The sequence below is a fragment of the Brachyistius frenatus genome, unplaced genomic scaffold (genome assembly GCF_029030835.1).
Source record: "Brachyistius frenatus isolate BFR_SWC_R1_liver_20210118 unplaced genomic scaffold, ASM2903083v1 Contig_22, whole genome shotgun sequence".
NCBI lineage: Eukaryota > Metazoa > Chordata > Actinopteri > Embiotocidae > Brachyistius > Brachyistius frenatus.
In genome coordinates this window covers 3,868,326-3,880,969 of record NW_027210621.1, presented here as the reverse complement: position 1 = coordinate 3,880,969, position 12,644 = coordinate 3,868,326, and the positions used below count along the sequence as shown (strand labels likewise).

The window sequence follows — 12,644 nt, the reverse complement described above, 5'->3', positions numbered from 1 at the left end:
ATAAGAGCCAGGGGTGATGTGATGCCAGCATCGGTGTCAGAAAAGCCTGAATGCCCATCAATCTGGCTCTTGAGCAATATAACTGTAGGAAATGTCTTTGTTGCCCCACCTACAAGCTCTGGGTACGAGATCAAGTAGCAGCTTGACAAGTTCAAGCAAAGAGCACTAAAAGAATAGAACACTGTGTGGATAGCATTAGGTGTGCAACCATAGGAATGCAAGTGGCAAATTGTATTCATTCTTTTATTTGGTGGTTAATAGTAGCTGGCATTTAGACATCAGCAGCAGCTTGTTTGCTAGCACATTACAGCAAGTATTGTATCACTCAGTTTCTCCCTTTGGATTCTGGAAATCTCTCTTAATAAAAGACAATCTTATCTTACATCAGTGAAATGTGGTTTCTCAAATGTAGCACAAGTCACTTTGTATTGCCATTAACACTGCACATGTCTTGAATTATTCAGAATGAAATCCAAAGTTGTGCCTTTGCCTCCAGCTGTTTGGTCTGCGCTCATGTCCCATGTAGTTTCTCTTCCATATATATATGTGTGTCTTCCAGAAAATATATGCCTGGTCCACAATATAGAAATTAATCTGAACATATTATTTATCATTAAGTTGCAAAATATAATTTCTTAGTTTTCCTCCTACTTTAAAGCAGACACAAAAGATGATTTTAAATACAAATGATCAAGAGCCTCTTCAAAGTTTCATAAAGCAGATCCACAGGAACTTTATGTTGCAAATATCACAGAAACTATTATGGGACACGATACAGTATATTACAGGAGTGTATCAACATAAACCTGTGAAATATATTTCTTAAATGCTGAGGAACTGAGTCATCGAGGTACAGATTTTAATGTAGGCCTATTATAGCCTGAACGGTGAAGCTGTATTATGCATTTAAAAAACAACAACAACAACAACAAAAAATCAAATAAAAGTTGGTTTGGTGTCTATGCAGGCTCAATCTCAAGGGGACAAGTCTTCAAAAGCACACAGTATGATAAGGGCCGTCTCAGTTATGACATTTTTCATTCACAAAATGTTCAGACAGATTTGTTGGCTTAAAGGCCCTTTGATCCATGATTGAGCCATCACATGCAGAGGGCCCTGAAAAAGGTGATCCAAGAAAGCATCACTGTAGCGTCCCGCCCTTCATTCACACCAGGACAAATCCCGGAGGGCTGACGCGTCGGTGGCACGTCAAAAAGTCCACAAAGTTTTTACAGGCACTGCCTTCTCTGCGTGCGTCCGTCATTCAGGCATGAGCAGGAGTAATGCAGAGTTCTGCAAGCCCGCTGACAGTTACAGGAAACACATCTGCTGAATAATGCATCCGCACTGTAACTTTATTTCTGGATATCTACAACTCACTTGGTTTTATCAGCTCATACTTTGGGCCATTTTTTGTGAATTTTGTACATTTAAAAATGACCTAGCCAGAAATAATAGGGGATGTGTTTTCTCAGCAGCAACAATCAATTAAACTCAAAAGTGCATGCACCCCTTAACATTTAGTAATGACACTTCAAGTCCAAGTTTGAGAAGAAATAAATGGTTTTATCAGCAGGTACTTTATTTGATCAACTTTGAGAGAGTGAATTTGACACCCCACATCCATTTGTCCTCACTTAAAAAAAAAAGTACATTTTATTATCTTAGTTATTCTTAAAACACAATCAAATATATTCTTATAAATATGAATAATGATATAGTGTAAATATTGAGACATTAATCAAGGAAACCTTGTAAATTTCAGACCGAGCATCGATGAAATGCTGTGAGTCTTAATAAAACAAACAATACTTGACTCGACAATGCTGACTTCAGATAATTTATCACCACCGATGAACCTGGCAAAGAAGATGATATTGTTTTGAAACTGTGGGCCTACCCCTTTGCCAAATCAGAGAAAGTTTGGGTAGTTTTCCCTGCAGCTGTGAACTGACCTGCTATGTGCATGTAATCCTTGGCGGGCAGACACAACCGGGTATAACCCCAAGACTGAGCTCGCTGACTGGCCGTGGTGGAAGATGTACTCCGGCCCTTTACTTAAATTCAATTAGTTAAATTTGCTTAAGAAACGGGAGCCCATGAAGGAAGATCTTATCCTTCAGTTTATCACAAACATTCAAATTCAAAAATCACCAAATTTGGAGATGCATGGTTTTCCTTCATCTTAAAAGTAACTAGCAACTCGAGTTTGTCAGACAAATGTAGTGGAATAAAAAAAAAAGTGCACTATTTTTTTTTTTTTTTGCTCTGAAATGTAATAGTGGAAATATAAAGTGGCCTAAAATGGAAAATAAATGTATTCAGTTTCACTCCAGCACTGCTGCTCAGTCACAGCCAAGATGTAAATGAACTGACCCAAACCCAGCTCAGGACCAGACAAGGGGCCTGACAGCCCAAAGGAAGTCCACCTGTTTAAACGGCGAGAGCGCTTGAAAAAGAAAGTATTTTTTTTAAAAGTTGTCTCAGGTGACAGATGCGTTGAAGAAAGAGCAGGACACCCGCGGCATGTCCTATAAATGAGACAAGTAGCTTAGAGAAACTGCATGCCCGAAGACAAGAGAAGAAGAAGACGGTGAGATCCCGGGCTGCAGACGGTCATGGCTCCTCGGGAGGAACCGGCCCACCTGCAGCTGCAGCGCTCCTCGATCAGCCAGAGAGTGCAGTTGACTTACAAGCTGTTCCTGCTGGAAAATGCCCGGAATACACTCGAGCAAGAACTTCGCCGCTTCGCCAACAAGGTAAATGTTCACACGAGTTTTTTTTTGTTGTTTTTGTTTGTTTCTCCCCCCCCCCCCATCCACACCTACTTCTTTACATTAAGATCGCTAGCAAGCAGGCGGGCCACGTGGTCCAATCGTCTGTTAAAGCCATCGGATACGTTTTATATTTGGCCAGGTGGGCTGGCTGTGGTTGCCCAAATCTTAACGAAAATGTCCAAAGGTTTTGAAAATATTGCTGAATATATGAAAGTATATTTTCTGTATTATTTAATTAGCACAATTATTATTATTATTATTATTTTTACTTGTATTTCTGAATAAACATACAAATATTTCACTTTTCCACCAGGCCTACGAAGAGGTCCAAAGTTTCTTGAATTCATCTCCTCCCAGCAGTGTGTTCAGTGAGCTCACAAAGACTTTGGATGTGAAATGTCAAGCAATTGCAAAGCTTTCAGCTTTATTAAAGAACCTCACAGTTGGTAAATCAAGATTTAATCCCACAGCTTTAGCTGCTAATTTGAAACTAAACTAGCATCAGCATTATGCAAATATGCCATGAATGATTTGATGATATGATTTTCAGTGCAACCCTATTCATTATTTTGTTAAACTTTATTTAATAGACCTTCTCTCCTGCGTTTCCCAATTGACAGAGCCTCGGGTTTGTGTCCAGCCTCCTGTCAAAAACGGAGTGAGAACAAGCCAACATCAGACCCTTAAAGATGTTCTCAAGTTTGGGCCCATGTTGCAGAGCTCTCTCATGGCGAGCTCCGTAGCAAAAGCAGTCCAGGTGCTTGGAGCCACACTGATCCGTCAGCATCTGAAATTTTTCGAAACCTCTCGGCCTGCGGCAGCAGTCCAGCAGGAAGACACGATGTGCATTTCATCCAGCTTTAACAGCACCGGTTTGACCCCAAGCTCACCTTGTAGTTTAAAGGCTGAAGAACAACAAGTTGTTTTTGAGGAGAAAAGCCAGCCAGATGCTGCGATTGTTGCACCTGCTATTTCTCACAGCTGCGATATCGGCGCAGAGAGGCCACAACTTCTGCTGCCTCCCATACAAGCTGTACTCCTAGAGATCGGCGGCCGTAAACCCGTCAACACAACACCAGTGTTAAGATGGGGATGCGAGGGGGATGTTCAGGTGCAACACCAGAAACAAACATCCGCTCATCTGCTGCACTTTCTCCGAGAAAAAGCTAAAAACATGGGCACGCTGGAGGTCACTGTCACAGAGTGGACCAAAAGCACGTACACTTCAGTTTTGCCACAGCTGGCGCCACCCACCGTCAAAATACAAAGGCACCAATTCGCACATGTTGGGACCGACGATGCACTCCCTCCAAAAACGTTGCATACAAACACTGAAAACAGAGCGCCGGTCTTCCGAGTGAAAAGAGCCGAGTCAAGCGGCTGTCTGATCTATAGCTGTGTGATTGCTACAGAAACCGAGTTATGGGATATTGGAGACATCTTCACAGAGGTGGTACGGGGGGATCCTCTACTGAGCCCCTTGGAAGGTGAAGACTGCCAAAATGTAATCGCGCAGGCTGAGAGCTCCAGTGTAAACATCGACTTGACAACGCAAATAAAAGAACCTGAGCATGAGAACAGTTCTGCTGATGCAAAAGTGCCAAAGTTCAACAGCATGAGCATTCCCGAGTTCAATATCCGCAGGTTTGAAGAGGCTGAAGTTGTAGTGTCTCATATTGTCAGCCCAGGCAACTTCTACATCCAGCATGCAGACTCCCCCGAGAAGCTGCAGGCCCTCTGCACAGAGTAAGTCATTCAGCATGGCGTCTAATCTCATGTGCTTTTTCTCAGCTTTTCTCAAACCCTCACTGATTCCCTGATCACATTTGCAGGACTTAAAGAGCCACTTATCCTTTTTGTTCATTACAGCTTTCTTTGTAGATTTTTTTTTCTTTTTTTTTTCTCCTTTCTTTTTTTGTTGAATAATCCACATGTTTCTGGTTGTCATTATTTTTGCAGCAGCTGGAAAGCCGGTAGTTCATATGCCGAGCAGAACCGCATTCCAGACATTGGGACCCAAGTAATGGGTTGGTTCCCTCAGCAGGAAAAATGGTGCAGGGCTCAGGTGATGAAAATATGTGGAGTGAGCAGAGGTGGGTCCAGTTTGACGTCTTGGAGTGGTTTTGCAAATGCACACCTCTAGATGGTAGCAGTGTCACTTTACCTGGCTGGAGCCACTTGGGAGTTTCACACTGGATTTGTGGCTTGACTTTCTGTGCCACGTTGTTCTCTTATATTTAAGATAAAAATGCCATGTGTGGTGCAAAAGGTGAGACATCCATCAAGGTGGAGGTGAAAAGGCTGGACCATGGTGACACTGCCTGCCTGTCAATGTGGAACATGAAGGAACTGGCTCTAGAAATGGCTCTTCTTCCCCTTCAGGCTGTGCAGGTTTCACTGGCAAATGTGAGTGGTTCCCTGTTGTAACCCAAATGATAAGCGCTGTCCTCCACATGCTTGTAAACTAGTACATAAATCTCTCGCTGCTGAATTTGTTACATTTTTCAGACAGGCGTGCAAATTATCCCTCTCTGAATTTGCATGAACGCAAATGGTTCACAAGCTCCGCTGTGAGAGTGTAGACTGAATTATTTGCATTTATCCTCTCAATTAGTCACAGTTTATACGACTGCTCTGTGACAAAGGAAATGAATTGTCTCAGTTCATGGTATTTTGTGTGTGTTTCCTCCCCCTCAGGTGATGCCTGCGAATGGGAGAGATTGGTCAGAGGAGGCAGTGGGCTGGTTCAAAACGATGGTGCACAACAGGACCCTCTATGCCAGACTTTACCCACAGGGGTCCACCGTTACAGTCGAGCTGTTCCTGGAAAAAGGAAAGCTAGGAGCAATGAGGTACTTGAAGCACAGTCAGTTAATTGTGTGTTTTAAATTTAGAACAAAGAGGATTTAAGCAGATTAAATCATTACGATTTATTAGCAAATCTAATGTTGTTAATTCATCAACTCATTGGTACTAGAAAGGTAAAAAGGCATTCTTGATTCATGAATAAGTACAATATATGCCTATGTGAGTGTATACAGTTACTGCCCCCAAATCTTAACTGAACAAATGTGTCATCATCTGTTTTTCAGGAGAGGTGCATCGCTGTCTTTGAGATTGGCCCAGAATGGACATGCAAAACATAATAAACTGAAGAATGCAGGTCTCCTCAAAAGAAGTAAGAATGGTTAGAAATTGGAAATTGTTGTGCATCTACAGTGGGTGGCAGTGTAGCCATTCTCTACCAAGGCCACACTTTTCATTTTCATTTATCTGGCACAGTGCTACGTCTCTCATTCCTACTCTAAATCTTGCGGTTTGTTTTATAGGTGCCGTTCAACTTAAAATGCACAAACAGGATTCTGACTGGGAGAAATACCTCATCTCGTGCTATACTCAAAGTAAGAAGTAAGTCAGAGAGAAGAGGATGTGTGTAGAGCAGTTTCATTTTGTGTTACTTGTGTGACAGCCAACCGACGTCAGATTTAAAATACAAATGGTAACTCTGCCATGTAGCACACAGATATAAACGGGGACATTTAAAGCTGGGGTATGCAAAAAAAAAAAAAAAAAAAACACCCCATCTCCTGTAACTGCCCCTCCCGCCACCTCCCGAGGCATGCGAGGTTTGTCGTCGCCTAGGCCTCTTGTCATCCCTCGTCCGCGCCCACAAACCTCCCGTAGTAGAGGCGGCCGAGTTACCGATGCGAGAGGGACGTAGCAGCGAAGAACAGTCACCTAGTCTGGGTCTCACTCCTGACTGGATGACCCCGTGTCCGCCGCCACCCCCCGCCTTAGCGCTGCACTCCTGGCGGTCTGCTCAATGGGCTAACGGACTCGACAACAGGGTGCGCTGAGCCCGGTGCGGAATCCCCGTCCGGTGACATCCACTCCTGCCCGCCCCCCTCTGAACCTCAGAGTTTTGTGGCATGATTTTCCCCCATTGAATCAGGTTTAACATCTTTAAATGGCCACGATTGACCTAAGGTCTCAGTCACGGACCGCATCTTCTAAAGCCTGAATACAGAGCTAAAAGTTGTAGAAGCCTATTGTTCTACCAGACCACTTGAATTACAACAAAAGCTGAATGTCTTTTATTTCATTTTTTTGCTGCATGATGACAAAAAAAAAAAAAAATCCCCAAAACGCATTTACCCCTTCTTTAATAATTCTTAAATGAGAACAAATTGAAATGTTTAAGTGAACATAAAGTATATTCAGCGTGAAGTCTACATGTAAATGTCTACACAAATTATGCTGATTGGATAAATGAAGGATATTTAAATCAAAGGAATATGATATTAAATAAACTGTAGGATTATAACTGAAGGTAATGACTAGACTGGTGCATGTCTCTGCTTTCTTCTGTGTTGTTATGTTTTACTTTGAAGTTCACACATTGCCAGCAGCAACATTATTATTCAAATTGTATTTACTGTTACATTACTGGAACTTACAATTTCAGAGTTTCATTATTTTGTATATTAAATTAAAATGTTTGAATCAAAAGGAATTTGAGAATTGTCTTGAAAATAGTGATTAAAAAAAAATAACAAACAATTGTAACTTTTTACATGCATGGAATATGTTTAAAAATTCCATTTGCTTGTTTTATTTTGAACATTTCCTCCTTTGAGATGTCCGTGTCTGCATCCTGTACTCCCCTTCCTGTGCGTCAAAACAGGGGAAGTGTGTCGTGATTATTTCACCCACAAGACGGAGCCAGTATGTCCAGACTCGCGGCCCAATATTAAGTGATAGTTTGTATGCTACAAAAATTTGGTGTATTTTGTGAATAATTTTCATTTGGTTAATAATCCTTAAAGCCCTGCTGCATTGGTTAATCTTAAATTCTTGGACAATGGTTGACTGGTGTTTTGTATGTACATTTCCTTATTTTATTTTTTACAAATAAAGCCGTGTTCTCTGTAGTTGTACTACATGCTCCGTGTCTCTTCCTGCTGTACAGAGAATGTAAATGAGGTTTAGTTCATTCAAAGAATTACCAGGCCACCCAAACACTCCCACGACACTTGTCATAAGTGACGCAGAAATGCTCACAGCACAGTGAGCTGCTGTGGCTCATTCGATAGTACATGACAAACGAGCACATTGTGTTTTCACGTGCATTCAGTTTGTTACTGTAAATTATTATTTCTGCTGTTGTAAGGAGTTTCAACTGAGAAATCTTATCTGAGAGTGCTATGAAGACGATAATCATCTCAACAGTGGATTATGTGCATTTATAGGAGTCTGAGGTCATGTGCATCCATTATTGTTTGCAGATTTAACAACTAGCTGCAGTTCAGATCTATTGAAGTTACCTTTAACCCAATGACTATGGATATCTATAATCCTGTCCCAGTTGACTCCTGGTTAAAATGTTTTAGAAATTATTATAATCTGAATATGGAAGCACATTTTATTGTAATGTAAGAGTTGATGGCATGATAAGTAGATTTCTGTAAAATGAGCATTTTAAAAGAGTCTAGCACATAATTTAAGATTTATTGAAAATGAATTTAGTCTCATGTTTTCATTTACAGTAAATTGTCTTTGACAAAACCAATATTTATATTTTTTTTATTGCATGTCTAATGTTTTTTTTTTTTTTTGGTATTTCAGATTTCAAATTCTTGACGAACACACAAAAATCAGTTTGAACACGCTCTTGTTGTTGTTTGCGATAGTTGAATAGTTTGTGTATTTTCCAGATGAATCAGCAAACCTGTCAGTGACTCTCAGTGCAGTGGCTCAGGTCAAAAGCTTCCTTCACTTCACTTCCCTGCCCCTGCCAAGCACAATAAATAATGTGGCAGGCTGAGGCCTTTTGTGTCCACACAGATTCCTTCTTTTGCCCGGGGTAGGCGGAAATTGAGGCATTTGATCTGAATTCTAAAGAGTCTTGTTGCAGCCCAATAAAGGGTGCCATTGTATGTAAATAGTTTATATAAGAGCATATGACTGCTACGGTGCAGGGCAGTGGCTAGTGGCGGAGGAATGATTAGCATTTTCCGAACGCATGGTGTTCTCAATCCAGCCTTCTGGCTTGCTAAAAAACACAATATTTTAATTCATTTCTTCCCATTTTGTACACATTTTTGTGTACCAACACAGCTGAAGGTAAAATACATGTTCTATCATTTTTATTATGTTTTATACTAACACCCAGTGGGCAAAGGGGTTGGATTCGATGTGGGTGATGGCTGATATGCCCCAGTGCCCAAACCTGACAAAGACTAGGCATACTAATGGTCTCATTACCATCACCCTTTATGGAAATAATATTTTCCTGAACGTCCTTTTGAAAGAGTGTGAGCCTTTTAAGTTTTCTTTAGGCAAATCTGGTAGAGTCGGTAGGTTTTCTCAAACAATGGATGTCTCTCACTTGACTTAAAAATATCTCAAAATGAGATGCATGTCTTGCTGGTTCCTTGGAGAAATATGCTGGCAGTCTGTCAGTCTGTCTGCAACTGGGCTGCAGGCCAGTCTGGGAGTACAGTATTAATACAGGGTGAGCCAATCACGTGGTTCCGCAAATGTTTCGCAATTGGCTTCGACCTGTTGCGTCTTGTGACGGCGCGTGGTGGTAGGCAGTCGCCCCTGCTTTTATACGGCCAGCAGGCTACTTGGCAATTCTTGTCTGTTGTTCCCGACTCTTGCCAAATCCGGCTCGATGCTCGGGTCACACCTCAAGATGGTCATCTTCGGACCCGGCGCTGCTTACGCCGCTGGCACTGCCGGCTGAGCCTGGTAAACCTCTAAAAACTAATGTTACAACAGTTACTACAGTGTTTAAAGGCCTCAGGTTATTCTAGGAATGTGCCGTTATGCCAATGTTAAGATCTAAAAGGGGCTAGTTTTTTTTTTTTTTTTTTTAATGAATTACATATTTTACTTTTCGTGAGAGGCTTTTTGATTAAATCCATTGAAAACGTATTGTTATACTAACTTGACCAGAGATGTAGCTTCGACTCCGTCCATGTAATTTTAACTGAGTATTTGTCCTTCATTTTCTGCAGACCTGGAGTCAAAAATGAACTGGGGGAGCTTTTATGCCGTGATCAGCGGCGTAAACAGGCACTCCACGGGCATCGGACGCATTTGGCTCTCTGTCATCTTCATCTTCCGTATCCTGGTCTTGGTGGTCGCCGCCGAGAGCGTTTGGGGAGATGAGAAGTCCGGCTTCATCTGCAACACCCAGCAGCCCGGCTGCAACAGCGTCTGTTACGACCAGTTCTTCCCCATCTCGCACATCCGACTGTGGGCACTCCAGCTCATCCTGGTCTCCACCCCCGCACTGCTGGTGGCCATGCATGTGGCCCATCGACGGCACATCGACAAGAAGATCCTGAAGAGGACGGGCCGCGGTAGCCCAAAGGAGCTGGAGCGCATCAAGAACCAGAAGTTCCAGATCACGGGCGCTCTGTGGTGGACATACATGATTAGTATCATCTTCAGAATCCTCTTGGAGGTGGCTTTTCTCTACATCTTTTACTTGATCTATCCTGGCTTTAAGATGGTGCGTTTGGTGAAATGTGACTCGTACCCTTGCCCCAACACAGTGGACTGTTTCGTGTCCCGACCGACAGAGAAGACCATATTCACAGTGTTCATGCTGGCAGTGTCTGGGGTGTGTGTGCTGCTCAACCTGGCTGAGGTGGTGTACCTCGTAAGCAGGGCCTGCAAACGGTGCTTTTGTGCCTCCAAGGATGAGTCGAAAGTGCCTTGGATAAGTCAAAGATTGTCTACTTATAGGCAAAATGAAATCAATCAGCTGATAGCAGATCATTCTCTCAAGTCGAAGTTCACTGTGACCAAAAAGAGCCCACCTGAGAAGGAGGAGAGGTGCTCTGCTTTCTGAGACTCCATTTTAACTACTCACCAGTAATCACCCTCTCCACGGAGCATGTATTAATGACACGTATACTGTATATTCGATTAGTGTCAGTTCTTTGACCATTTATTTATGTTATTCTATTCATTTTTACTGACACAAACATTAACTGCTGTTCTTGTCTGAACCACTTGGAGCCTGTAGAAAAGGTTCAAAGACCAAACCGGTGGTTTTACATTTAGCTCATTTACCATAAATCCAACATCGCTGATGGTGTACAACCAAGCTCACCTGCATTTGATAGATTTTTCTCTTATTTTTTTTTCTGCCTTTGAAGTGGCTTACTTTCATTTCTGTACAACATAAGACTTAAGTTATCAAGGTGGCAATGAGGAGTCAGCCTGAGCTCAACAAACCATGACTGTGAGCATCATGCCTTCATTTTGTTTGGTCAAAGTTGCATTATTGTTGCATGACTATGCACTTCAAAGTGCATTTGTTACTTTTCTTGCAGGTGTGATAGGTTTGTGTACTTAAAAGCCCCAAATTAGTGCCAACACACTTGTAAGTTTATGAGCTGCCATGTGGGAAAATTGAATCCAGAACACAAATATCTAGCATAGAACAATTATCATGATAAAAGTTGCTTTTTGGAAACCTAATTTGGATGCCAGTTTCTCATCAGCACATTAATGTCCCCTGGAGCAGGTTTTTAAAATGTATCTTTTTAGCTGCTTTTACAACAAATATTTTACTTTGACAACAAAAAATATGAATGAACTATTCTAAGCATCCCCATGAATAGATTTTCATACTAAACTTAAATGAAATGAAATGGGTTGCTGTCTGGAAGGCATAAAACGGTCCAAAACAAAACAAAAAAATCAGCTTTGCCAACGTTTAGTAGGAAACTTTAATTTATGTGATTTCTAATGAAAAAGAAGCCCATATGCTCCAAAACACTCGTTTTGCTCCTTGAAAAAAGCAGAGAGTACCGAAGCTATTAAAATGCTGGATATGAAAGTCGACTTCTTCATTTAGATTTAAAAAGATGTTACTATGTATCATATTTAATCCAGTCTCAGTCAAAGCTTGTGCAAGTTTCTGAGAAAAAGGCATTTACATTATGCGAGTAAACTTGACTTGAAGGTTCTTTAAACCAATGACAGTATGGTGGTTCGATTTTATTGGACTGTCATTGTTTTTGCTCAACTTTGTGCAGACAGCTTTAACTCTTATGTAACTAAATATATTGCAATGAAAATATTATAACAGATGGTGCTAGAAAACCAAAGAAAATGTTAAGATACTGTCCAACCACGCCTGTCATTATGACATACAGTATGAAAAAGGAAAAAAAGAAAACCCTTCCCTCATACAAATGTTACTACTTAACCAATAACAATACAATTACTCTGAATGATGAACTTATTGAAAGCATTATAAAGTCCTCATCTTCAAAAGGTCAGTAAATGTTATCCTGGATTCTTTCCAGGCCATAATGTTCAGCGATAGCGTCATTACAATAATCCTTTGTTTCGTGTTGCTTCTTCTCTTTTCTGAGTGGAATTTTCTCAGTACTTTACATACGTCTGTGGATTTGTCTAACTTCCTTACTCCATTGCGGCTTCTGTCCTGAAGTTATCCTCAAGTTAGCGCTGACAAATATTTGAGGTTGACCTCCATTTGTAGCAGAGACCCATCACTGTCATAAAGTTGCACCTGCTTATCTTAACGTGAGGCTGCACAGTATATTAGTCAGTATCTCTCTGGTCTTGAAAATGTCATGTTCATAAGAATACTTTGTCATAACATTAACTTATTTTTTTTGTACATGTTGTAATATACACAAAAACCCTTATGTTGACATGCCTAAATGCACCATATATACCAGTTTACATCCAGGTAAACAATCCAGATGAAATATATAATGGGTTGGAGCTATATACTGTGTACATTATGTAATATAAAGAAATAAAGTGCCTGATAATTTGAAGTTATTTGGCAAACATTTTTGTGTTGTTTCTTTC

The 12,644-nt window shown here is 41.1% G+C and overlaps 2 protein-coding genes across 3 annotated transcripts; both read left to right on the top strand.

The window, feature by feature from the left end:
• Nucleotides 1-2,618: 2,618 nt before the first annotated feature.
• On the top strand, nucleotides 2,619-7,703 carry LOC138620145 (tudor domain-containing protein 6-like). Its single transcript, XM_069697118.1, has 8 exons — nucleotides 2,619-2,759; nucleotides 3,418-3,556; nucleotides 4,190-4,523; nucleotides 4,737-4,870; nucleotides 5,020-5,183; nucleotides 5,475-5,629; nucleotides 5,870-5,955; nucleotides 6,107-7,703. The coding sequence occupies exons 1-8, from the start codon at nucleotides 2,619-2,621 to the stop codon at nucleotides 6,187-6,189; spliced, it is 1,236 nt and encodes a 411-aa protein (XP_069553219.1). The 3' UTR covers nucleotides 6,190-7,703.
• Nucleotides 7,704-8,696: 993 nt separating this feature from the next.
• On the top strand, nucleotides 8,697-11,401 carry LOC138620062 (gap junction beta-1 protein-like). 2 transcript variants are annotated; one of them, XM_069696986.1, is made up of 2 exons: nucleotides 8,697-8,900; nucleotides 9,800-11,401. In XM_069696986.1, the coding sequence occupies exon 2, from the start codon at nucleotides 9,814-9,816 to the stop codon at nucleotides 10,639-10,641; it is 828 nt and encodes a 275-aa protein (XP_069553087.1). In that variant the 5' UTR covers nucleotides 8,697-8,900; nucleotides 9,800-9,813; the 3' UTR covers nucleotides 10,642-11,401. The 2 variants fall into 2 exon arrangements, with proteins under 2 accessions (XP_069553087.1, XP_069553088.1); XM_069696987.1 differs by lacking the exon at nucleotides 8,697-8,900 and adding an exon at nucleotides 9,452-9,530.
• The last annotated feature ends 1,243 nt before the right edge of the window (nucleotides 11,402-12,644 follow it).